Raw genomic sequence first — 23,851 nt, 5'->3', positions numbered from 1 at the left:
TGTATGGCACAGGTTACTGCCCTGAGCAGTAGTTTTCATTCATTCATTTACTCACTCATTCATTCAACATTTATTGCATGCAAGCTGTTCTTTGATGAAGAACTCCACACCTCATCTTGGGAAGCTCCCTGTCCAGTTACTACAGGGTGGGATCAAAGCCACTATGTGAGATGTCTGATACATTCCTATTTCTGTCTGCTTGAAATAGTAACCAACATCACTTTCAAGATGGGGGGGGGGGATGGAGTCAATGAATCTTTCTTGTAGTCAAACTATCAAAGCTGCTTAACAATTTAAGTCAGACATATGGAAATTCAGCAAGCTGAAATTCAGCAAGCAGAGCAAGCAGGTGCAGAAGTAGCAGGGAGTTCCTCCAGGCAAAGCAGAGCTGGAGGGAGAGCGTTTATCATTCCTGTCCCTCTCCCTGCGGCAGTCCAGCGAAGCTGAACTTCCTTCCAAGTCCTCCACGGAGAAAGGGATGGGCTGCTGACCCTGTGACTCTGCTGTTGGGGGCTTTTTCCAAGTGTTTATGGAGCCACTTTAAGCAAAGCCCTGCTCTTTCCTCCAGAGTGTTATCATTCCAGCACCTCCAAGACTCACCTGCCCCGGATTTAGAGGAAGCCAGGATCTGGCTGTGCTCTGTGGAATTCCCAGGCTCAGGTCCAGGGAAGCCCTGCCTATTCCTACCCTACTTGGTAGTAACTGCATGGTATTTCCGTAGACAATTAGAAGACATTGTAAATGGAGAATGGAGTCACAGGGATGTAAAGTACAACCTAGGGAATATGGTCAGCAATGTTGTCATAACTATATATGGTGCCAGGTGGGTGCTAGAAATATCAGGGGGACAATTTGTAAAGTATATGATTGTCTGACCACTATGCTGTACACCTGAAACTAATACAAAATAATATTGAATGTAGACTGTAATAGAAAAATAAAAAAAATTTTTTTTAAAAAAGGTAGTGTGGGAGGAAATTTGCTCAAAAGAGCCCCAGGCAGGCAACTTAGAAATGTCATTCCTTTTGCCCAGTCCCTTACCAAAAAAGATATAGCAGGTTCTTAGGAATCCAGCTGGAGGCAATGGTTCTCAGGGTTGTTTTATGGAAAAATTTATGAACTCTCTCCCCACAAAAATCCCCCCTTTTCCACACACAGCTTGGAATACAATTTCAGAGTATCCAAGGGTGTCCTGAAGTTCACCCATGAACCCAAAGTTTGATGTCCTCAAAGTGGTGTATGCAAACATAATGATTTTAGGTGGATCATGGACAAATATTGGTTTAAATTTTAATTCCTGAGTATTTATTGTAATATGCACTAAAATCATAACACATCAAAGCTGTTACTCGTAAATGTTTTGGAATGAGGCTAAACTCAAAAATGACAGGTAGAATTGAAGTCCGTTTTAGAGGGCGTAGTAGGTAAATGATCACTGAATGGTTTAGGGGACCGTGGCTGGAGAAAGGCGGGGAAGTGCTGACCGGAGGCTCGGCTGCCCCGTCCTAATTTGTGGAATCTCCAAAGTGAGTCAACCATCCCATTGCACAAATGAGAAAACTGAGGCCCAGAGAGGTAGTGACCTAACCTACGAGTTCCCAGTAGCAGATTCCTAGGCCAGACCTTTTTTTTTTTTTTTTTAAATCAGCACCATTTGTTTTCTTGCTTTGTACCTGAGCAGTTTTAATCTCAAGGAACAAAAAGGAATTCAGCTGGGTTCATTCTGGGAGGAGTGAGAAGCCAAGTAGAACATTGTCATTTTACAAGGGTTTTTACAAGTATTTTCCTTAGACTCTTCTCCCTGCTTATATTTATAAATGAAAATACGTTTCAAGATGCTTGTCATTCCTTGCACATTGTTCCCAGTTTGACTGCTCAGGAAATGATTTGATGTTCTCCCCTGAGATTGTTCTACTTGGCTGGAGTCATAAGAAGGATCAACTGTGTGTTATGAGGCTTCTTTTAATTCAGTCAACATTGTGCTTGCTGGTCTGGTTGACAGGTTGAAAACTCATGATGTATAATCTGAAGAATTTCTTTAAATTCTCTGCCTGGGTTAGCCCCACCAGGAGCATTGTCCTGGTTATAAATATGTATCCCTTTAAGAGGGACAAGGACCTAGGGGAGCATGGCCAGAAAGAAGGTGACAGGACGAAGGAAACTGCAGCTGGAATCAGAGGAGCAGTGACAGCTGAAGGAATTGGCATTGGCCAATGGCTTGCAGATGATTCCAGAAGCCATCCCAAGGTCACTGTCTGTCTGCAGATCATTGAGGACTGTTGTGGAACAGGGCAGGGCAGGCACGCCATGCTGTGGGACTGCTGTGTTCCAGGCAGCAGGGTATGCGGTGTGTGGAACAGTGGGTGGCTGGAACAGAGTGGGCGGGTGCAACAGAGTGGGCAGGTGGGCACCTGGAGAAAGTGAGGACTGGTAGGCAGCAGCTCCAGGTGACTGTTGTCATGCAGGAATGCAGGCTAGGAACCTGAATTTTTATATGAAATCTGATTTCTAAATAATGGAAATACATTTTTAAAAAATATTTGAAAACATCGTGTGGCAAAAAAAAACAAAAAATAACAAATTTTTAAAAAACACACCTGTGAGTCAGATCCAACCTGTTGACTAAATTTTGTCATTTCTGTCTCTACAGTCATGAGTTATTTTGGGGTTACTGGTTGCTGAACCGGTATGGAGCCCAAGCATGGACTCCCCTTTTTCTGGGTGGCAGTTTCTGTGACATGGTCCCCTGTTCAGGGTGAATTAGAACAGCATTTTTACCACTCTTTAGGGCAAAGTGAAATGTTCCAAGAGTTGGAGGACTCCTTCCAGGGAGGCAAAGAGGGTCAGGCAATGCCAGAGAGCCTGGTGGAGGTGGCACTGTTCCTGGGGCCACCGGTGATGCAGAGGCAGAATACCCAAGTTGTCACATCACCTCCTGAAGTCCTCTAGTTGTATGTCCTGTTACAAGTAACTTCTCTGGGTCTGCTTCTTCCTCTGTAAAATGAGAGATGGGATTGGCTGGGATTCTGTGATTTTATGACAATCACTTCTCCCTACACTTGACTTCACCTTCTACAAAACTTCCAGTCCCTAAGACCGTGTCCCTTTCTGCAGTGGGTTCCCACCAACCCTAAGAAGCCCTTCTGCAGAACCTGCCTGGGTCAAGTTGTCCCCTTCCTGCCACCTTAGGAATCTCTCTGCTTGTAACGTCTTCCAGTTTTCTTTATCACTGGTTCCTACTCCTCTACTCCCTGGGCGAGCTTCTCCTGACCCCAGGCCATGTCTGTTCCCCAGTCCTGTCAGCTCTCCTCAGAGTACTCACTATACTTGTGTTCCTCATTTATCTGTGTGCTTATCAGATGAAATCTCTCCCTGGGTTAGATTGTCCTAATGGTCTCTTCCAACTCTGATGATATTCAGTGATTCTTGGGTCACCAACCGATGATGTCACAGCAGAGCAGTGGTTCTTAAGTTTTATTTCTGCCCCAAGCACCCAAGAAATTACAACCACACCCAGCAGGAACTGGGCCTACACCAAGGTGAAGGGCCCAAATGTGATCTTGACTGTCCCCCGGAGGCTTGTTCGCTGCGTGGCTTTTTAGCTAAGCACCACCAAGCCTCGGTTTTCTCACCTGTAACCTGGAAACAATGGCTAAATCACTTAGCTACCGTGGGGCACAGAACAAACATGCAATGCCTGGAAACCAAACTGCAGATCAGAGCGTCCTTACGCTGTCAATCCCAGCTGGAGTTCAGGGTGTTTGCTCTCTTCACCAATCAGCAACCTCTCTCCACCAAAGGACTAAGGGTGATGGGAGGCAAAGTCAGTGTTCTCAACTGGGGACATTTTTCCCCCAGGGGATGTTTTGCGATGTCTGTGGGGCAGAGAGGTGCTATAGCATCTCGTAGATAGAGACCAGGGATGCTGTAAATTGCTTACAGTGTATGGGGCAGCCCCCACAGCAAAGAATTTATGTGGTATAAAATGACAATGTGGGCTATACAGTAACCCGGGGACACAGACTACAATAAAAGAAAATAATGTTACACTATGTATGTGTATATATACATACAGTGTGTACACGGACCGCATACTGTATACTGTATGTGTATAATCTTGTATGTCCTGAAGTCCACGTGCACACAGACAGCTGACAGCCAGCACAAAGACAAAGCTATGGCACAGACGCCCAGCCACGAGCCAAACTGACTCACCCACCGGAGGCAGACTTACTGGAATGGGAAAGTCAGTGTTTGATCTACGCACAACTTTTCAGGAACGTAAAGCTTCAGGGAAGCTGGGGTGTCCCTGGTGTCCTATGTAGCGTGATCATGAAGCGTGACATAAATTTGTGCCCACACCCTCTTCCTGCCTAAGCTTTCCAACACTGAGCAATTCCTGTTCCTCAGAAACTCCTTACTCTGACTCTCTTTCCCCTCTTTGGCATTAATTCCGCCATCAGTGAAATAAATGTGGGGTGAAATGACCTTGTAAATGTTTTTTTTTCTTTTTTCCCTGTTGGTACCATGATGATGCTTAGTAAGGTAGGACTGGAAGTCCCTCATGGAGGGCCTCTTCTCGCAGCCACTATGTGAGGCAGAGAATCAGAGAAACTGGGACACCAGCTTGGAAATTAGAAAAATCAGGCAAAACTGGGTTGGAAATCCTAGTTTCTTCTCTTACTTGTACATAACTCTTAGAAAGTTACTTAACTGGGAATAGGAACACGACTTATCTCAATAGGCTGATGCAAGATTGGATAAGATATTGTGTGAATAGCCTGAAACAGAGTAAGTACTTGATAAATAGAAACCTCTGTCATCATCATCATCATCATCGTCATCAGGTATTGGGTGTTGGTACTGGTGATATGATTAAGAAACGTTTTGTTTTGTTTTAGTGGAAGAATTTACAATCTCCCCAGAGAACCAGATAAGTGAGAACCACTGAGATGCAAGGTGGGTTTGCATTTAAGAAGGAGACATTATTGCCAGCTGGATATCAGAGACGGTTGTGCCTGGTGGAAAAGGCAGGGTGAGGGGTGGGAGCGTTTCAAGAGCTGCTGGTAAATTCCCTCACCTAACATGTTTTCTGTATTCTAAACCTTCATTTTCCTAAGTAATAATTAAATGGGATGATCGAGTTCTCTCTGTAGTCCACAGTCCACCTAGATGTCTGTGGAGCTGATAGATTCCTCCAATACTTCATTATGCCTGACCTTCTGGCTGGAAGGAACTGGAAAAAAAAGGGGGGGGGGGAATCTTGTGTACAAAACATGTATTTGGTGGCAGGACATGAGTACGCAAAAGAAAAGAAGAATAGAAAAGAGCAAGAAAATTCGGGCTGCCTCTTCTTTTTTCTTTCATTAAAGTAGAATTGACATACAATGTTATTTTAGTTTCAGGTGTACAACATAGTGATTCCACATTTATATACCTTCTGATGTGAACACCACGATAAGACTAGAACCCACCCATCAACGTACAAAATTATTATGATATTATTAACTATACAGGGTGGGGCAAAAGACCCCTCACTCCCTCAGGTAATCCCCCCATCATGGTTCATGTTCATGGGTCAAACATATGTTTTCTGGCTGCTCCATTTCCTACACTGTACTTTATACCCCCATGGCTATTCTGTAGCTACCCATGTGTACTTCTCAATCCCCTCATCTCTTCACCCATTTCCTCACACCCCCCTTCCATTTGGCAACCATCAAAAATGCTCTCTGCATTTGTGATTCTGTCTCTGTTCTTCTTGTTTGCTTAGTTTGTTTTTTTAGCTTCAGTTGTTGATAAATTTGTGTTTTTTGCCATTTTATTATTCATAGTTTTAATCTTATTCTTTTTCTTAAATCCCTTTAACATTTCATACAATAATGGTTTGCTGATGATGAAAGCCTTTATTTTTTTTCTTGTCTGAGAAGCTCTTTATCTGCCCTTCAGTTCTAAATGATAGCTTTGTTGGATAGAGCAATCTTGGCTTTAGGTCCCTGCTTTTCATGACTTTGAATATTTCTTGCCAATCCCTTCTAGCCTGAAAAATTTCATTTGAGAAATCAGCTGACAGTCTTATGGGAACTCATACCCCTGTAGGTAAATAACTTCTTTTCTCTTGCTGTGTTTGAGATTATCTCTTTATTTTTAACTTTTGGCATTTTAATTATGATGTGTCTTGGAGTGGGCCTCTTTGTATCCCTCTTATTTGGTACTCTCTGTACTTCCTGGACTTGCATGTCTATTTCCTTCACCAGGTTAGGGAAATTTTCTTTCATTATTTTTTCAAAGGCATTTCCAATTTCTTGCTTCTTCTCTTTTCCTTCTGGCACCTCTATGATACAACTGTTGAACCTCTTGAAATTGTCCCAGAGGCTTCTTATACTATCCTCATTTAAAAAAATTTTTTTCTTCTGTTGTTCTGATTGTTTTTTGCTTCTTTATGTTCCAAATCATTGATTTGATGTTCAGCTTCATCCACTCTACTGTTGTTTCCCTGTAAATTGTTCTTTTTTTTTTTTAATTAGTGAATCCTTCGTTTCTGACTAAATCATTTTTATGCTGCTGAAGTCCTCACTAAGTTCCTTGAGCATCCTTATAACCAGTGTTTTGAATTCTGCATCTGATAGATTACTTATCTCCATTTTGTTTAGCTCTTTTTCTGGATTTTTTTATCTGTTCTTTCATTTGGGCAATGTTTCTTTGTCTCCGCATTTTGGCAGCCTCACTGTGTTTGTTTCTATGTATTAGATAGAGCTGCTTTGACTCTGTGTCTTGGTAGCATGGCCTAATGTAGTAGGTGTCCTATAGGGTCCAGTGGCAGAGCCTCCCCTATCACCCAACCTGGGTACTTGAAGTGCACCCTTCATGTGAATTGAGTACACCCTCCTCTAGTAGTTGAGCCTTGGTTTCTCTTGGTAAATCAATGGGAGGGATTTACCCAGGCCTGTCAGCTGTGAGATTGGCTATGACCACTGACCCCCAACCTTCACCCTCTGTGGAGGATCAGCTATGCAGGGACAGGGTGGTAGCGTTTCAATGTGGTCTGTAGCTGTCCACTGGGTGCTTTGGCCCTGGAGTTTCCCAGGTGGTGTAGGCCAAGGTCAGCCTCCACCTGTGTTTTGCCCGGGGCCACCCTGCCTGACCTGCTACTTGTGTGGGGCTTGGAGATTCCCAGCAAAGACAAGCTGTGAATCTAGGCTGGCTGCTGCTAATGCCAGAGTTCATTGAGGCCAGCTGTTGCTTGTTTGATAGGATTTAGGAAGTCGTGAAGCATGAGCCAGGACCAGCTATTCATATGGAAAAGAAGCTTGGGTGGGCCTGTAAATTGGGTGGGGTGGAGTCTCTGAGGAATTTCCAAGGTGGGTCAGACAGTGTTAGCCAGGTTGATGGAGTCTCAGATATGGCACCAGCTTGCTGGCTCTGTCAAGGGAAGGTTTAGGAAAGGGACAATGGCCTTGGCTCGCCTCGATGCCAGACACTTCAGTTCCTCCTTATATGCCACTGGTGCCTTTCAAGCTGCTACCCGAGTGCTGGAGCTCAGAGGGAGAGAGTCTGAGTAGGTGAAACTGCTTGGGGCTCCAACAGTTTCTTCTACTGACTCAATATTCCCGTTGATTTTTGTGGCCAGAAGTTGTAGGGACTTAGCTTCCTGGCACTGGAACCCTGGTCTGGGGGGCCTGGTGTGTGGCTGGGACTCTTCACTCCTGAGATATCCCTCCCAAATTTTTATCTACCACACCTGGGTGAGAGACTAGCCTGTTCTGCATCCGTGCCCCTCCTACCCATCTGTATGGATATGGTTCCTTTAATTCCGTAGTTGTCAGACTTCTATTCAACTCAATTTCTGATGGTTCTGAGTGACAGCTGTTCTATAATGTAGTTGTAATTTTGATGTGGTTGTGCGAAGAAGAGAGCCATGTCTGCCTACACTGCCACCTTCATCGGAAGTCCCTTACCTTCACCTTTTTCACATTCTCCTCCTACCCCCTCCTCTTTGGCAACCATTAACTTCTCTGTATCTATGAATCTGTTTCTGTTTTGTTTTATTTGTTCTTTTTAAAAAATATTTCACATATAGATAAAATCATATAGTATTTGTCTTTGACTTACTTCATTTAACCATAATACTCTCTAGGTCTATCCATGTTGTTGCAAATGGCAAGATTTTATTCTTTTTTATGGCTAATAGTCCATTGTATATATGTACCACATCCTTTTTATCCATTTGTCTATAATGAATGCCTACATTGCTTCCATTTCTTGGCTATTGTAAATAATGCTGCAATGAACATAGAGGTGCACATGTCTTTTATAAAAATCTATTTTATTTGTTAATTACAGAATATTCAGTATTATTCTTGATTAGTTTCGGATGTACAGCAAAGTGGTTAGAAAATCATGTACTCAGCAAAGTGGTTCCCCCACCCCACCCTGCCGCTTCAAGTACCCACCAGGCCCCATAAATATTTATCACACTATCCCCGGTGCTGTATCTGCATTTCTGTGGCTATTCTGCAACTACCAATTTGCTTAACTCCTTTACCTTTTCCACCCAGGCCCCCAAACCCTCCCTCACCTCTGTAAGTCTGTTCTCTGTATCTATGAGTCTGTTTCTATTTTGTTTGTTTGTTTGTTTTGTTTATTAGAGTTCACATATAATTGAAATATATGGTACCCTATAGGTCCACCCATGCTGCTGTAAAAGGTAGGATTTCATTCTTTTTTACAGCCAAGTAGTTGTATTGTATAAATGGACCACAGCTTTTTTCTCCACTCATCTACTAATGGGCACTTCAGTTGCTTCCATATCTTGGCAATTGTAAATAATGCTGCAATGAACATAATGATGCCTATATTCTTGGAATTAGTATTTTGGGTTTTTTCAGATATATTACCAGAAATAAGGCAATTTCATTTTTAATTTTTTTGAGGAAACTTTACACTGTTTTTCCTAGTGGCTGCACCAGTCTGCATTCCCACCAACAGTGCAGGAAGGTTCCCTTTACTCCACATCCTTGACAAAACTTGTTATCGATATATTGATGATGGCCATTGGACAGGTGTGAGGTGGCATCTCACTGTGGTTTTAATTTGCATTTCTCTGATGATTAGTGATATTTTTGTTTTCTTTGGTAGTGCCTCTTCTAGCCAGGAATTCAGAGAGGAAAATTAAAGAGCCAATGTCTTCCGCTTAACCCTCTGATTGCTCTGCGAGGCTTACACAGCTGAGCATGTCCCATCACTCCCAGGGCTGTCAGGGAGCAAAGCGATTTTCAAAGGAAGAGAGGGGCACCAAGGAATGGGGTTTAGAAGCCAAGGCAACGAGGCAGGTCCTGCACTGCAGAACAGAACCACGGACCTGATGTTGCAGCCCAGCCTCCTCGTAATGAAAGAGCCAGCTCAGGGGTAGGACAAAATGTTCTGGACTTGGGGTGGGCAGCCCCAGACTGTAGTCCTGGCTTACCTGGTGTGTTATTAACCTACTTCACAGGTTGTGATGGGATTAAACAGGAAGCCACAGGTGAAGGGACTATTATGAAATGCACAGTGCTCTGCATGAAACAAAGATACTATTATTATTGTATTTCTAAAGATAAAGAGACTGAGGCATGGAGGGCAAGGTCTTTCCAGGCCCCAGCACAGTAAATGAGTGGGCAGGCTGCAGGCATGCCAGAGCCTCCTCAACAGCCTGGACTGGAGCCCTTCGCCAGCCACCAGCGCCCGGGCTGGGGCTGAAAAACACAGCCAAAGGCATATCCGGGACGCACTTCAGCAGCCCAGCCTGCTTTGCCGCCCAAGCACGCAGGTTTGTTGTGGGAAGCCCTGGGGAGCTGAGAGGAAAAGCTTGAGAGAACAAGGGGGAAATTGAGCCCGCCAAGAGAAATGAAAAACACATCAGAGGGTGTGAAGGGAAGAGGATGCAGAGGCACAATCCGTAGCTTCAATGTTTCCGTCATCTGTGGCAGAAAGGTGAAAGCGACCTTCTGCAGGGCCAGCCTGAGTCTGGAGCCCCGGGTGGCTGAAGCGAAATGGCTGCGAACTTCTCTGTCACAGCACTGGCTCGGACAGTGACCATGACTGCTCACTGCACTGCAGACATGATGCAAAATTTCCCCGGCTTGGTTCCCAGGATGGTCCAGCTTGCCTACACTTTGGGGATGAGGCAAATTTCTTGACTGGTTGAGTCAAGAGGCAAGGATGCAGGGTGGTTTCCATGCTAATTGGTTGTGGTTTGCTGAGCAAAGTAATGGCTCTATTCGACGTCTGATTCCCCAGCAAGCCATCTAGATGGGACTGTTTGCTAAATATCACGAGTTGCCCAGTAATCACTTTCATATTTTACATATATGCATTTTAGCCTTTAAGGTTTCCCTTTGAGGACTGTGTTATTGTTCCTACTTTTAATATAAGGACTCTCAGGCCTGGAGAGTTCTAGACTCATTCAAGGTCATACAGCCAACAGTCACAAAACTGGGATTCAGAGTCATGCCTATTGCTCTTCAAAGACCATGTGAAATTGTAGTAATTGCTTTTCTTGCCCCCTGAAAATAGTGCTGTTGTGAACCATGCATTCCTTGTTTCCCTCATGAGCCTGTCCTATGTCCCAACTCTGGATGGTTTAGAGAGAAAGATCCCCAACTTGGGAGATGGGATGCAGAAGATGTGTGGTGGCACCGGCTTACACTGTCTCAAAGGAGTCGATTGTGGGAGCCTTTTTCACCTTCATGCTCAGTGATGTCATATTGGGAACTTGACACTGGCCTCGGGAGGAGTATATGGAAATAGGTACCCTACAAACCAGGGGCTTCCCCCGCACCGAGAGCCAGCTTACTAGCTCACCATTGGATGTTGTCTTCTCCATCACCCGCTGGAGAACAAGCATTTAGAAACCCACAGAGTCATTTGACCTCGTCATGACGTCCAAGTGCATGAGAAGTGGACTTGTCTTGCTGAGCTGGGTGAGAGTGGTTGGGTGTCAGTGAGCATCAGACTCACCCAGAATGCCAATAAAGAGGATGAAGAGCCAGGCGTCTCAAAGCAGGACAGACCTGGTGTGTTCATAACAAGGTCCCCCGTGATTCTGATACCCACCACAGTTTGAGAACTGCTGGTCTGAATGACAAATTGGGAATAGGAATCACCCCCTGGTCTTCCTCATGAAGATGAATAACAGAGTCTCGAACCAACAAAATCATATCTTAAAAGAGGCAATGCTGTCTAAGCACTGTGCTGAGACCCCATCTCCATGCCTGTGAAATGTAGACGCGTCTGCGCACGTCCTGTGGCCACTGAGCCAGTGATGCTGTAGTAATATTTTATAAGTGGGGAAACTGTACAACAAGTGGCATTGTGAGGACAAAAATAGGAGGATGAACTTGCCTTTGGCTCTGTTTTCCTGGGATGGCTGGGGAACACCCTCCTTTCCCCTTCTGCTCCCACATCCTATTTTTGAACCTGGCATATTTTGGTTGAGGGATTAAATGACCGATGGGGCCAACAAACCTGTGCAACAGCCCTGCCTCTAGCATTTCAGCTGATCTGCCTACTTACAGAGCCGACCACTGGCCTTCAGCCCAGGATGAAGACACCCAGCAGCCCCCATCTCCTTTTCTAGAATTGCGTCTCAAAATTTGTCACTTAGCTTTTTATATAGCAACTGCCCCATCTCAGGGGGCTCCTTGGGTTTAATTTTTTAATATCCCTTTCTGCCCTGTGACTTAGAGTAGGGCCACCTGGCCAGCGAACTCCCCAAGCCTGTGGGGCAGGGGTCAAAGTTCTACTGTGCAATTGCTGTGAACTCGCCAGCTGATGTGCCCTCTCTGGGATTCTGCTTCCTCATCTGGTGTTTCCCTGTGGGGAGCTGTCAGCATTTTGTGTGGGAGAATTCTTTATTGTCCTGAGCACTGCAGGAAGTTTAAAATTCCTGGCCACCAGCCACTAAATGCCAGTAGTGTTCGCTTTGTCCCCATAAGCATTCCAAACATCCCCACACATTTCCAAATGGCTCCATGGGGCTGGTTCTGCTCTGGGACTATGTTCTGAAGGACCTCGGTTTCCTTTTTCTGGTAAATGGACCAAACAGGTTCCCCAGAGCCAGAGGAGCTTCATTTCAGGAGCAGCCGCAAGAACCATGGGGGCTGGGAGGAAGGGCTGAGTGTGTCTCTGCCCTGCTCCTGCCAGAGCTCTGCTTGGATTTATTTAATCTATAGTGCTTCCACAAAATAACTTGTTTGGAGAAAACCTCCTGTGGCCAAAAAAACAAAAAACAAAGAAAGTGTGAAAACCACTGGACTGAATCAGAGGTTGCTACACGACAGCCCAAGGGTCTAAGGCGCTCTGTAGACATGCTTTGTTTGGCATGGAATTTTAAGATTTTTTTTTTTTTAATCTGAATTTTAGACTTCTCAAAAAATTAAAAAAAAAAACAACAACAACAACAACAAAAAAAAAAAAAAAAAAAACCAGGAAAACGGGAAGGTTTGGCCACATGGAGCCCAGATTTCTATAAGGCAACAGCGGGTTACGCAGCTGAGTGTAGGCTGTGCACTCAGGGGCCTGCCCTGTCTCTCATCTCTTCTCCTCGTCTGGCCCCACGGGCATGTTGTTGCTCAGTGTTTGGATTAAATCAGTGGTTCTAAGTCCAGAATACATGGGGGAACTTTTAAAATTCCAGAACTCGGGCCCTAAGCCAGACTAATTGGATAAGTGTCTCCGGGGTGGGACCAAAGTATGAGCACTTTGAAAATGTCCCCAGGTGATTTTACTGTGCAGGCAGTGATGAGAACCAGTGAACTCTAGAGTCTTGAGTTTGGAAACCAGTCCCCAAAAGCCCAGATTCATAAGGAGGGGTGTTCCTGCTCTCTACCCTCCTCCCCCTTGGACCCTCAGCTTCTTTTTGTTCCTTTGGAAATTTGATTTTTCCCCAATCATTCCCATCAATCCTCCTGCTCAGCTGGCAAGTTTGCACTCTTTGGTTTTATCCACCTGGCCTCCCACTGGGCACAACACTTTCTGGTCGGATCCAGTCAATGTTCTGTTCTTCCCAAGGCCCCACTGTTCTTCTGAACCCACTCCTGGGGCCCTACCCCACCCACAGAGGAAGTCTGCCAGCTCCATATGCACCAGCTCCAGAAGAAACCTGCAACACTAATTCGAAAGAATATATGCACGCTTACCTTCATTGCAGCAATATTTGCAACAGCCAAGATCTGAAAGCAGCCAAGTGCCCATCAGTAAAAGAGTGGATTAAAGAGCTGTGGTACATTTATACAATGGAATATTACTCAGCTGTAAAAAAAATAAAATGAATGAAATCTTACCTTTTGAGACAGCATAGATGGATCTAGAGGGAATCATGCTAAGTCAGTCAAATACCATATGGTCTCAGATGTGGAACCTAAAGAACTAAATAAGCAAACAAAATAGAAACAGACTCATAGATACAGAGATAGACTGACAGCTACAGATGGGAGGTGCTTGGGGGAACTGGGTGAGAAAAGTGAAGGGACTAAGCAAACAACAAAAACAAAACCCAACTCATAGGCACAGGCAACATTATAGTGATGACTAGAGGGAAAGGGGGGCAGGTAGAAGAGAGTAAAGAGGGGATAAATGGTGATGGAAGGAGACTTGACTTTGTGTAGTGCACACACAATACAATATACAGATGATGTATTATATAGAACTGTACATCTGAAACTTATATAATTGTATTAACCAATGCCACCCCAATGAATTTAATAATTTATTTTTAAAGAAGACATTAATCCCCCTTTCTCTTTTTGCTGTCCCAAGCCATGACAACCAAAAGTCTCCAGATATTGCCAGATGTCGCTTAGGGGCAAAAATCACACCAATGGAAATACCATTGCTGTAAAGTAATTCAAGTTCTTACTTTCTCTTAAGGCATAGCTAATATTGGCTAATATACCAATTCTTATGCCATCCACGTACCTGTACACACTCAACCTCTGTCCCCTGGAATGCTTATTTCCCTTAACGGTAAGTTGGTCTCTAATCCCCCCACCTCTAATGTTCATTACCACATTATAATGGAACATTCATTCATTCAGTTGTTCAAAAGCCTAGAAGTCTTCTTTGGGTCCTCCGGTTCTCAGTTTCTATATCCAAGAGATCAGCAAGTCTTATAGTCTCTATATTTAAACATACCCCAAATCCCTCCTCTTTCCATCTCCATTGTTACTAATTTCATCTATTATTAATTTTTTGTCTGAACTATTTTAAGAGCCAAATCTGATCATGTCACTTACCTGCTTAAGACCTTTCAATGGCTTCCCATTCTTAGAATAAAACCCTAACTCCTTACTAGGGCCCATGAAGTCAGTCTGGGTCCAGCCAACTTCTTCAGCCACTCCTCATATGGCTTTTTCTCTTGTTACATTCCAGTCAGACAGGCTGTCTTTCCACTCCTTAAATATAACCAATGCCTTCCTGCCTCAGGGCCTTTGTACATGCTATTCCCTCAGTCTATAACTTTTTTACACCCTTGCCAGGTTCCCTGTCCCGCAGCTCCCTCGGCACGGATGAAAGAACTGACTCAGAAATGAATTGTTTGAGGAGGGAGAAGGGTGAGTGTCTCTCATAGGAGATCACTGATCACTCTTTTCTCAGTCAGGGTTTTTGAGTTTACTACATGCAGAAATGCACGGGGTGAGCATGCAGACCTCCCCCAAATGGTTGGGAATAACAACAAAGGGAAACATAAATCAACACAGGGAGATAGGTAGCAAGACTGTGAGGTGCCAAGGCATATCATAGAAGTCCAGATGCCTCTTTTTATTTAAACATTTTGTTTTCACATCCTACTGATAAGAATTTGGGGTTACACAGAGCAAGCAGGCTTCATTAGCTTCAAAGAGTACATTGCATTACTATTCTACTTCTAACACCCCCTGGAGTGTGGGACCGGCAGCATGGTATGTGGGGTGCATTTGCCAGCCGGTTAAGACCTACAGGCCCGTATTCTGGTCCTGGCTCCACACAGTGGCTACAGCCCTCTGTACCATGCATACCGGTCTCCCACACACCCTCGTTTCCACAGCTGGTTTCTTCTTAAGCTTAAGATCTCAAGTGCGACTTTTGCAACAGTTACCCTCTTTACCCGAAGTTATTCAATATTAAATAAAATAAATAAATCCATTACATTCTATTACCTTTCAAGCAATTATGACAAACTCATTATCTTGCTTATTTTTTGGTTTCATCATGCACCTTGCCCTACTACCATATATTAGGGCAGATACCTCCTCTGTGCTATTCACTACTGTACCCTAGGACCTAGTGCAGTGCTTGGCACATGGATGGCATGGGCAAAATGAATTTCTACCAAAGGAATGAGTGAATGAGCACCCATAAGCTTCAGGTCCCAGACTGCTAACTGCACTCATGGAAGAAGGTGACCGATGTTCCTCCAGCTCTGACATTTTAAGATGCCCCAGACTCTGTACCAGCAAAATGTCAATACAGAGTGGGCCACTGGGAATTCCATGAGCCACGCAGGGGGCTATTACTGTCCTAGCGCCTCTGTGACCATAATAGGCCTTCTTTTGTACTGATTTCTTAAATGTCAGTGCTAGAAGGGAACTTACAGATTATCAAAGCACAATCTCTTCACTTGACGCCCTTTTACTTTATCATCCACTGACCAATGTCACTTGCCACTGAGATATATTAAAAGTTACAGGTGGTGAACACACAATACAATATACAAATGATGTGATAGAATTGTATCCCTGACATCCCTATAATTTTATTAACCATTGTTACCTGAACAGATTCAATAGAAATTAAATACAACAACAATATCAAAAAATAATAAAATAAAAGTTTAGAAAACTTACAGAAGACAGGATCAGTCTTGTTGAGAGTGTCAAACCACTTTGTCCCATTAAGAATACTGCCAGTCTCTGGTTTGGTGTGGCCTGGTTCTTAGTCAGAAGTTGTGGTCACAACCTGTACTTTCTGCTGGTAGAAAGGAAGTGATTGTACCTTATGGTTTTCACAGTAAGCCCCGAGGCTGGCAGAAAAGCTGGCCTAAAAGAGTTTGTGACGGTACTTTCTTGCACATACAATCAAAAGGGAATTGAGTTATCTAGAAAAGTTTGCACCCTCTTAATGTAAAATAGATATGGCTCAGTGCTAAGCTTTTGTTCTCCATTAGCAGTATGTAGAGGAAAAAGTCTGTGAAATTCAGTTGTCAAAGATTATGAATGAGGAAGAAGAAATAAGAGACTGAAAGGAAAGAATTGGAGGCCTAAGAATGAATGGAAAAGGAGGAAGGAAAATTTGTTACATGAGACTCATTTGAAATCCCAAGGCCCAAGGAAGAGAGGTCTGGCAAAGGAAAAAGGGAGGTTTCTCCTGGGCTGTATGTCTCTCTCTGCCCAGAATTTCACCTGTGACATGGGTGAAACTCGTCCTCTCTCTGGTCCTTTGTCAAGTGAAAAGAGTGGGTGGAATAAGTGGTCTAGAAGTAATTTCTAGGGTCCTTTTTGTTTGTCACTTTTTGATTCAAAACCGCAGACAGATCCTCAAATACAATCTTTTCAGGTATGTGACAATTGATTCAAAATCTTTCAGTAGTGTTTGAAGGCTGATGGGCCGGAGAGACAGAATGAAACCCTGGGGCAAAATGCAGAGCTCCTTCCATAGACAATTAGTGAGGCATTGCAAAATTCCCGACACCTGAACACACAGCAGTAACCAAAGCCCTTCCATTTGCATTTGTGCCTTTTGAAACTTATAAAGTGCTTTCACAGATTTAATTTCATGTAAGTCTCACAGTAAATGTGAAAGGTATTGTTCTTCTCAAATTACTAACAAGGAAACTAAGATACTGAGAGACAAGTGATTTGCCCAAGGTCACCTAGGGTACCAGTCAGCCCCTCATTGTTCTCTGAGCCTTTCTTCATATCCCCCCTGTTCTGCTCAGCATCATAGGGACCAGCAGTGCAACCCTGTGGCTCCAGGGCGTTTGACTGATGGGAAGCGATGAGAGTGAGACAGGCCAGTAAACCAGGACAATGGGAATAGGGAAACTGAGACAGAGAGCCGAACAAAGTGGCAGAGGAATTTACAGCCAGACACAGAGGATCCCCTCCCTAGAGATAACATCTGGGCCTCAGTTGTATTTCAGCTCCAGGCCCAGAAAAGCAGCAGAACCAGGTGACTCCAGGTGCAGCTATAAGGTCTAAAGAACCCTCTGCCCTGGCGCTGACCAATCATCAGAGACCATGTCCACCCCCTACCCCCACCACGCCCCCTCACCAGAGGACACATCTAGAAAGCTAATGAATAGGAATCCTGCCCTGAGACCTCTGCTTGCAAGAGAGAGATAAAGGCCTCAAGACAAAAAGTTCCCGCTCTCCCTCTGGGGAGTAGCAAGCATCATTCTCTTTTCCTCTCTTCTTTCCTCACAGGCACCCATCTCCTAAATGCCAAAAGACCCCCAGATTTACAATCAGGGGAGCAATGGGCAGTAGCAACAGCTCGTCCCAGGCTAGGCCCCTGAACCTGTCCCCTAGGCCCCCTTTTCTCTGACTTCCCAGTGAGCTAAGGCAGCCCAGCCTGGGCTCCCCTGTTGCTTCCTCTATGCTGAGCCCTCTCTTGTTTTACTGTATCCAGCTTTACTAAACGTGCCCTCAGAGTCACCTGGATTCCTTTTGTGAAATCTTTCCTACCGGAAGTCAAGAGCCCACACACTATTGGTTGGCTCTGAGCAGACCCACTCAGGGCCAGCCCCCTGTCTGGTAACAACAGAAAACTGAAGAAGAGGAGGAGGGAAGCCGGCTCAGTCTTCTTTCTGTTTCCAGTGGCAACTGCATCAGTGGCTTCATGTGCTCTGTGTCTCCAGCTCCTGACAAATAAATGCCCTGGTTTCTGGGATCTTGTAACACCACCTTCTCTTGTGTCCCTCCAGTGGTTTCTTCCTGCTGTTGCTAATCTCTGCTTCCTCACCATCCTGTTTAGCTTCTCAGCTCTTCTATCAGCTGTGCATGCAATGCCTTGTATTACCTTTCTTACATTGAAAGCCCTGGAGTGGTGTCTGTTTTCCTGGCTGGGCTCAGCCTGCAGGCCCTGGCTGGGGAATCATCTCTGTGAGGAGCTATGATCAGGGAGAAACTATGGGAGACAGACATGTGTACATGTGTACACGTGAATGCATGTGCATCTCACTATTCAACGGTGAGAGCCTTTTCACCAGGGAACCTGGCTGCTCTGTCTTTGGATTTTGAGACCCTAGCATGGTGCCTGGCATGCAGGAGCCACCAGCAAATGTTTGCTGACCTAATATATTTGTTTGTTAAAACAAACCAGGCCAGAGTGGCTGTTGACTCCACATTTATCACCAAGTGTCTATTAGGTAAAAGAACTAAATACAGGTCCTTCTAGTCTTTGAAATGTAGCAAGGAGTCCTTTGACCACATTTTACAAAACCACATGGGGAACTACAGTTTTAGTGATTTCTATAGGACCTTTCTGACTTTGAACCACGGTAGTTATTTTAGATGAGAAGATATTGATTAGTTGAAACTTGGGAAAATGAATGATCACCAGATTCAGGAAGTAGGCGAAAAGTGGTTGAAAGACACAGGAAAACATGGGGAAAACCATTCATTTAAGTTGTCCATTTTCATATGCAGCTGCAGGCAGAGTTTAACAGAGTGTAACGCCGGACTGGGGGTGGAAAATTCAGTTGCTGGTACCAGCTCTGCCACCATCCATGTGGCCTTAGGCGAGTCATTTCTTGCTGGGGCTTGGTGTCTTGTTGGTAAAATGAAGAGGTAAAGTGAAATGCTCTTTTGTTAAAATATCCAACAGCTGCTTGATGTCTAGAGAATCAAGCCCAATTTTATTATGTAAAATAAGATCTCACCTAATCTTACCCCAGGTTACCTTTCCAGCTCTCCCTCCCCAGCCCTCAATGCCACCTGCTCAGCCATCTCCTTGACCTTCACAATCCTGTTTTCTCTCTTCATAATTCTCTTTTCTGCTCTCTTTACCCCACTTTGTGGCTCATCTTAAATTTCCCTCCTTTCTGCAATGGTCTCATGGTCTCCCTCTTATTGGGTAAAAAAGATAATAAGATTCCTTGTCATGGAGAGGCAGTATGGGCTGCTGGTTAAAACGGTGAACTTTGGACCCAGAACGAATATCTTTAAGCCCCAGGCTTGCAATTTACTGTTGTGTGACATAGGGAAAGCTACCTACTGGCAATGCCTCAGTCTCTTCATCTGCAAAGTGTTGCTCATAATAGTATCGATATGAAGTTTCTTATGTCGAAAGACTTATAGTCATTCATTCCCATTTTGCTGGCTGGACAAAGACTAAACTCCCTGGCGAGGGAATAATAGATGGTATGAGAGCCATAGACGTGACAGACATGGACTGAGGCAGTAATCAGATATATGCAGGTGTGTCTGTTGTCTTATTAAACAGCGAGAGTCTTTCCACTGTCATCTAAACTTACCCGTTTTTGGATATCTAGCCTTCACACAGTGATTGACATGGCAGGCACTAGTAAATGTTTGCTGACACTGAATCCGGGCAGAGCTTACATTAAATAATGCATTCTGTGCCTAGAAGAGCACATGGCCCATGAAGATGCTGAGGGACGCAGCTATCGCAACCTTTCGCAGGTACCTGGGTTCCACCTGCTTTTCCTTCACTGCATTAGAGAAGCTATTGTCTTAACATTCCATTGTTGTGCATCCCTCCCTTTTATTAAACTGTGAGCTAGTGAAGGGTAGGGAAGTGTTACCAACTGAATTGTGTTCCTTCAAAATTAATTTGTTGAAGCCTGAAGCCCCACTCCCTCAGACTGGGACTGTATTGGGAGCTAGGGCTTTTGAAGAGGTCAGTAAGTTAAAATGAGGCCTTCAGGGTGGACCCTGATCCAATCTGACTGGTGGCCCTCTGAGGAGAAGGGATTGAGACGCACAGAGAGACACCAGGGATGTCACTGCACAGAGGACAGACCATGTGAAGTGGTGGGAGGAGGGCAGCCTCAGAGGGAATCAACCCTGCGGGCACCTTGATCTTGGAGTTCCAGCCTCCAGAACTGCGAGAAAATAAATATCCATTGTTTAAAGCACTCAGTCTGTGTTATTTTTTCACGGTAGTCCTACCAGACAAATACAAAGACTTACGTTCATTCATTCATTCCACAAATATTCACGGAGCATTTATTATGTACCTGGAACTAACTGGTGGAACAGGGCACAGAGTGCTGAGGAAACAAGGACAGAAAAAGGGCTTCTCATGAGCATGTAGTCTAGTGGGAGAGAATGACAATCCAAAGGTCACATGACTAGTGCGGACAGGGTGAGCAAGCAGAGGTCTGTGCGCTCTGCGGGAGCCCAGTGCTGCGTGGGCTGGGGTGGGGGCGATAACAGAGGGGTGTCTGTTGTAGGTGTTTTATCCTCAGCATGGGGGCAGTGCTGTGCCCACAGCCCTTGCTCTGTAAATGTGGGCTGGCTCTTATTGACAGCTCTGATCTCTCAATTCTCTAAGTGGAATAATAGATTTCTTAGCACTCAAGGAGAGACAGCCCAAGGGCAGGCGCTACTAAGTGATGACTTTATTTGGCCCACAAACGTGGGGCAGTGGAAAGACGGATGAATGAAAAGGAGAGGAAGTGGGTTCTCGTCTCAGCCCTGCCACGTGCCGCTGGGACAGTGACCTGACATGATGCCCTTCCTTTGTCTGGACTCCATTTTCTTGTCTTCAAAAATGCAGAGGTCAGTGGGGTTCATCTCTAAGATCTCTTCCAACTCTGTGACATTTTATCTGAGGCCTAGTTCATGAAAGACGAATATCAAAAAGAGGAAGAAAGGGAGAGAAGGAAGCAGGGAGAGGGGAGAGAGGGAAGGCGCCCCCACCGTTTTTGTTATGAGACCCTGGCCAAGAGGTTGCCTCTCTGGGGCTCAAGTTCCTTTTCCTTAAAAGGTGAGTGTGTTAGTTATCTTTCACTTTCTTTCTGTTCACAGAGATTTTATATCTACAAGTATTTGGGAACTCTTGAATCTTTTGTACCTAAGTGTTAATTAATTTCAACAGGAAAACATCCCTGAGCTAAGAGGATAACTACATCAGGACTGGCCTCTGTTCTCCACTCACCCCATGAGGGTAGGGACACTTCAACCAGTTTATCTTTCAAACAGGATGCCTTAAAAACACAACCCTTTACTCACCACGTATCTTGGACTTAATAACCAGACCATCAACTAAGCGAATCCCCACTGAAAGAGGCCACATGCAAAACTAAAATTGGTCTGTTGACATTTCCTGGAAAAAAAGTAACAACTTTTATTCAACTACTCCCAGCCAGGAACAGTTACCAGTAGTATCTTAGAAACCAAAATTTGTTAGCATGGTTTGAACAGAGAGCAGATCAATTAGAAAGAAAAATTAAGCTATCAATGTCCAATAATAGAGAAATGTTAAGTTAATTTTATTACATTCATATGAAATTTTATGCAGTATTTAAAAGGGTATTTTAAAAGATTATTTCACAATAGGCGGAGACACAATATAATAAATTTTTAAAAAGCAGGATACAAACCATAATTAAATGAAATCTTAATTTTTATTAAATATACAAAACATATATCATACATATACATTAAAAGGACCTGGAAAAAAAGAAATACTATGAAATATTAACAGAAGTGATATCCAGGAGGAAGTATAACTGCTTTTATTTGCTTCTTTATCCTATTCTGCATTTTCAAATTTCCATCAATATGTATTCATTTCTTTGTTCAGTCATTCAGCAAATATTTCTTGTGTCAACTATGAGCCAATTATGTTGCAGATGCTAAGGATAGAGGCAAATCTCGGCCCTCCCGCAGCTTAGCCCCTAGTGAGTTAACCCAGGTAATGAAGAAAAATCAGTCTACAAACAGGATTATGTGGATGGTGTTATATGCTGCGAACACATCCAGTCAGGGTGATGGGAGGGGAGTGATGGGGCTGTGCCCCTGCCTCATGTGGATGGTCAGGAAGGGCAGCCCTGAGGAAGGGCCATCGGCCCTGAGTCTGTGTGACACAAAGAAGCCGGAAGATCTGGCAGAAGAACATTCCAGGCTGCATGGACCTAACCACACTGGGGCCCACAGGTCTGGGAAGAAGTTTGGCTGCTATGGCAGGTGCCGTGGGGGCCACAGAAAGCTGTCACTCGGGGAGTGACAAGGTCGCACGCTGCTCAGAAAGAGGGCTGTGGCTGCAGAGCAGAGGCAGAGTAGAGCAGGGAGGCCTCTTACGAGACATGCTTTTCTTTATAGTTTGCCAAATCTGTGACATCAGTTTCCACTACAGTAAAAGGAGAGACCGTTGGGCAAGGCCAGTGATTTCTAAGAGCACTTCCAGTACTTAAAAATAAAAAAAATAAAAACATGATTTTTGTGTAGCTGTTGACCTTTTTTAAAAAGGTGTATAAGCTTCTTAAACACAGGGCCCCGAGCCTTATTGCCCTCTATTCCCAGCCCCGGCTTGCACCTCCCGGGCGGCGCGCTGGTATCCATGGGGCGTGTCATTAGTTCCAAAGGACAGTTTCCTCTGGGCTTTCTTGGGAACTCACCTGCTGAGGCCTTTGTCCTGAAGGCAACAGGGAGTCACTCAAGTCTTTTCAGCAGAGCTGACTTCTGCAGGTAGCAAGTTCAGTCAGGCAGTGAGGAAGGGGGTCTGCAGCGGCCCCGGTGTGGAAGCAGAGAGACCCAGAGACCCCTTGTTTTCCTGGACAATCCCCCTGGGCTGTGACTTTTCAAGAGAGCCTAAGTGTGACAAGCGACATCTGCGGGTGGGAACAGGATGCCTCTGCACCAAACCGCCTTTACTGGGGGCTGCAAACACCGGGAGGCGAGAAAGTTCGAGACTCCGCCTATTTATAGTTGGGGGAAATGAGGCACAAAGAGACAAAGCGACTCATGTGCCAAGGATTTTTGACTTCAGGGCCTCCTCTCAGCTAATGTGAAAAGCAGACTCCACTTAGCATGTCATCCACGGAGGGGAGGGGTTTTGCCTGTGCCAGATGGAAGGGAGCGTCGGGGCGGGGCGCGGCGGGGCGGGGGAGGGGGAGGCGAGTATCCCCAGCAGAAACCGTGACAAATGCTCCAATACCTTCACGTTGACACTCCCCTAATCCAAGAAGGGCTAAAATGGGCTGTAGAGCTTGTGTTATGAAACTAGAGCAGATCAAACAAAAAAAATAAGCACCATTTGAGTCAGCCAGATAATAATCCTTGTGGAGTGCATGCAAATCCAAGCAAAAATAGATCAGAGATACTTTCCCAAGAGACACAGAGCTTGGAGATCCTGGGACCCAACCCCTCACGTGAAAGACGGGGTGGGGCACTGTTCCAACCTGGAGATGGCGAGCGAGTTTGCCTGCAGAGCCAGGGCTGGGACTCAGACCCAGCTCTCCCTGTTCCAGGCTCATCTTACTCCTTCACAACCAGTTTTGGGTCTAACTCTTTCTTGGCCAAACTAGACAGGCACGAGGGCAGGGGGCAATTAAAGTGATTTCAAAGCACCTTGTATATATTGTGTGTTGGCCCCCGCCACACACACACACACACACACACACACACACACACACACACACTGCTTTAGTTTGGTGAGGTCTTTTTCTCATTAGTATTACTTAAACATCAGCATTCACCACCCCAATTCAAAGGCCCAGCTCCTGGAACCTAGCAGCAACTCTAGTCCACCCCCATTTATCTTAGATGAGGAGTTGCGTCCAGAAGGGATGAGTCTGCAGTCCTTTAAACCAAGAACTGGGCAACCCAGGTCTAGGGCTCTTTGTAGACTGCAAGAAGGAAAACAG

General features: G+C 44.8%; 1 protein-coding gene across 1 annotated transcript in view; it reads right to left on the bottom strand.

Moving 5' to 3' along the window:
- Window positions 1-2,805: 2,805 nt before the first annotated feature.
- ADRB2 (adrenoceptor beta 2) overlaps window positions 2,806-23,851 on the bottom strand; it is a 36,133-nt gene continuing 15,087 nt past the window's right edge. The window contains exon 2 of the mRNA XM_090288363.1: window positions 2,806-2,994. Coding sequence (XP_090144489.1) covers window positions 2,924-2,994 — 71 coding nt within the window. The 3' untranslated portion in view covers window positions 2,806-2,923. The remainder of the gene's footprint in view (window positions 2,995-23,851) is intronic.

Source organism: Furipterus horrens, unplaced genomic scaffold (genome assembly GCF_987537825.1).
Source record: "Furipterus horrens unplaced genomic scaffold, mFurHor1.1.pri manual_scaffold_10, whole genome shotgun sequence".
NCBI classification, from domain to species: Eukaryota; Metazoa; Chordata; class Mammalia; order Chiroptera; family Furipteridae; genus Furipterus; species Furipterus horrens.
The sequence above is the reverse complement of the archived record's forward strand: the minus strand, read 5'-3'. Positions and strand labels throughout refer to the sequence as shown.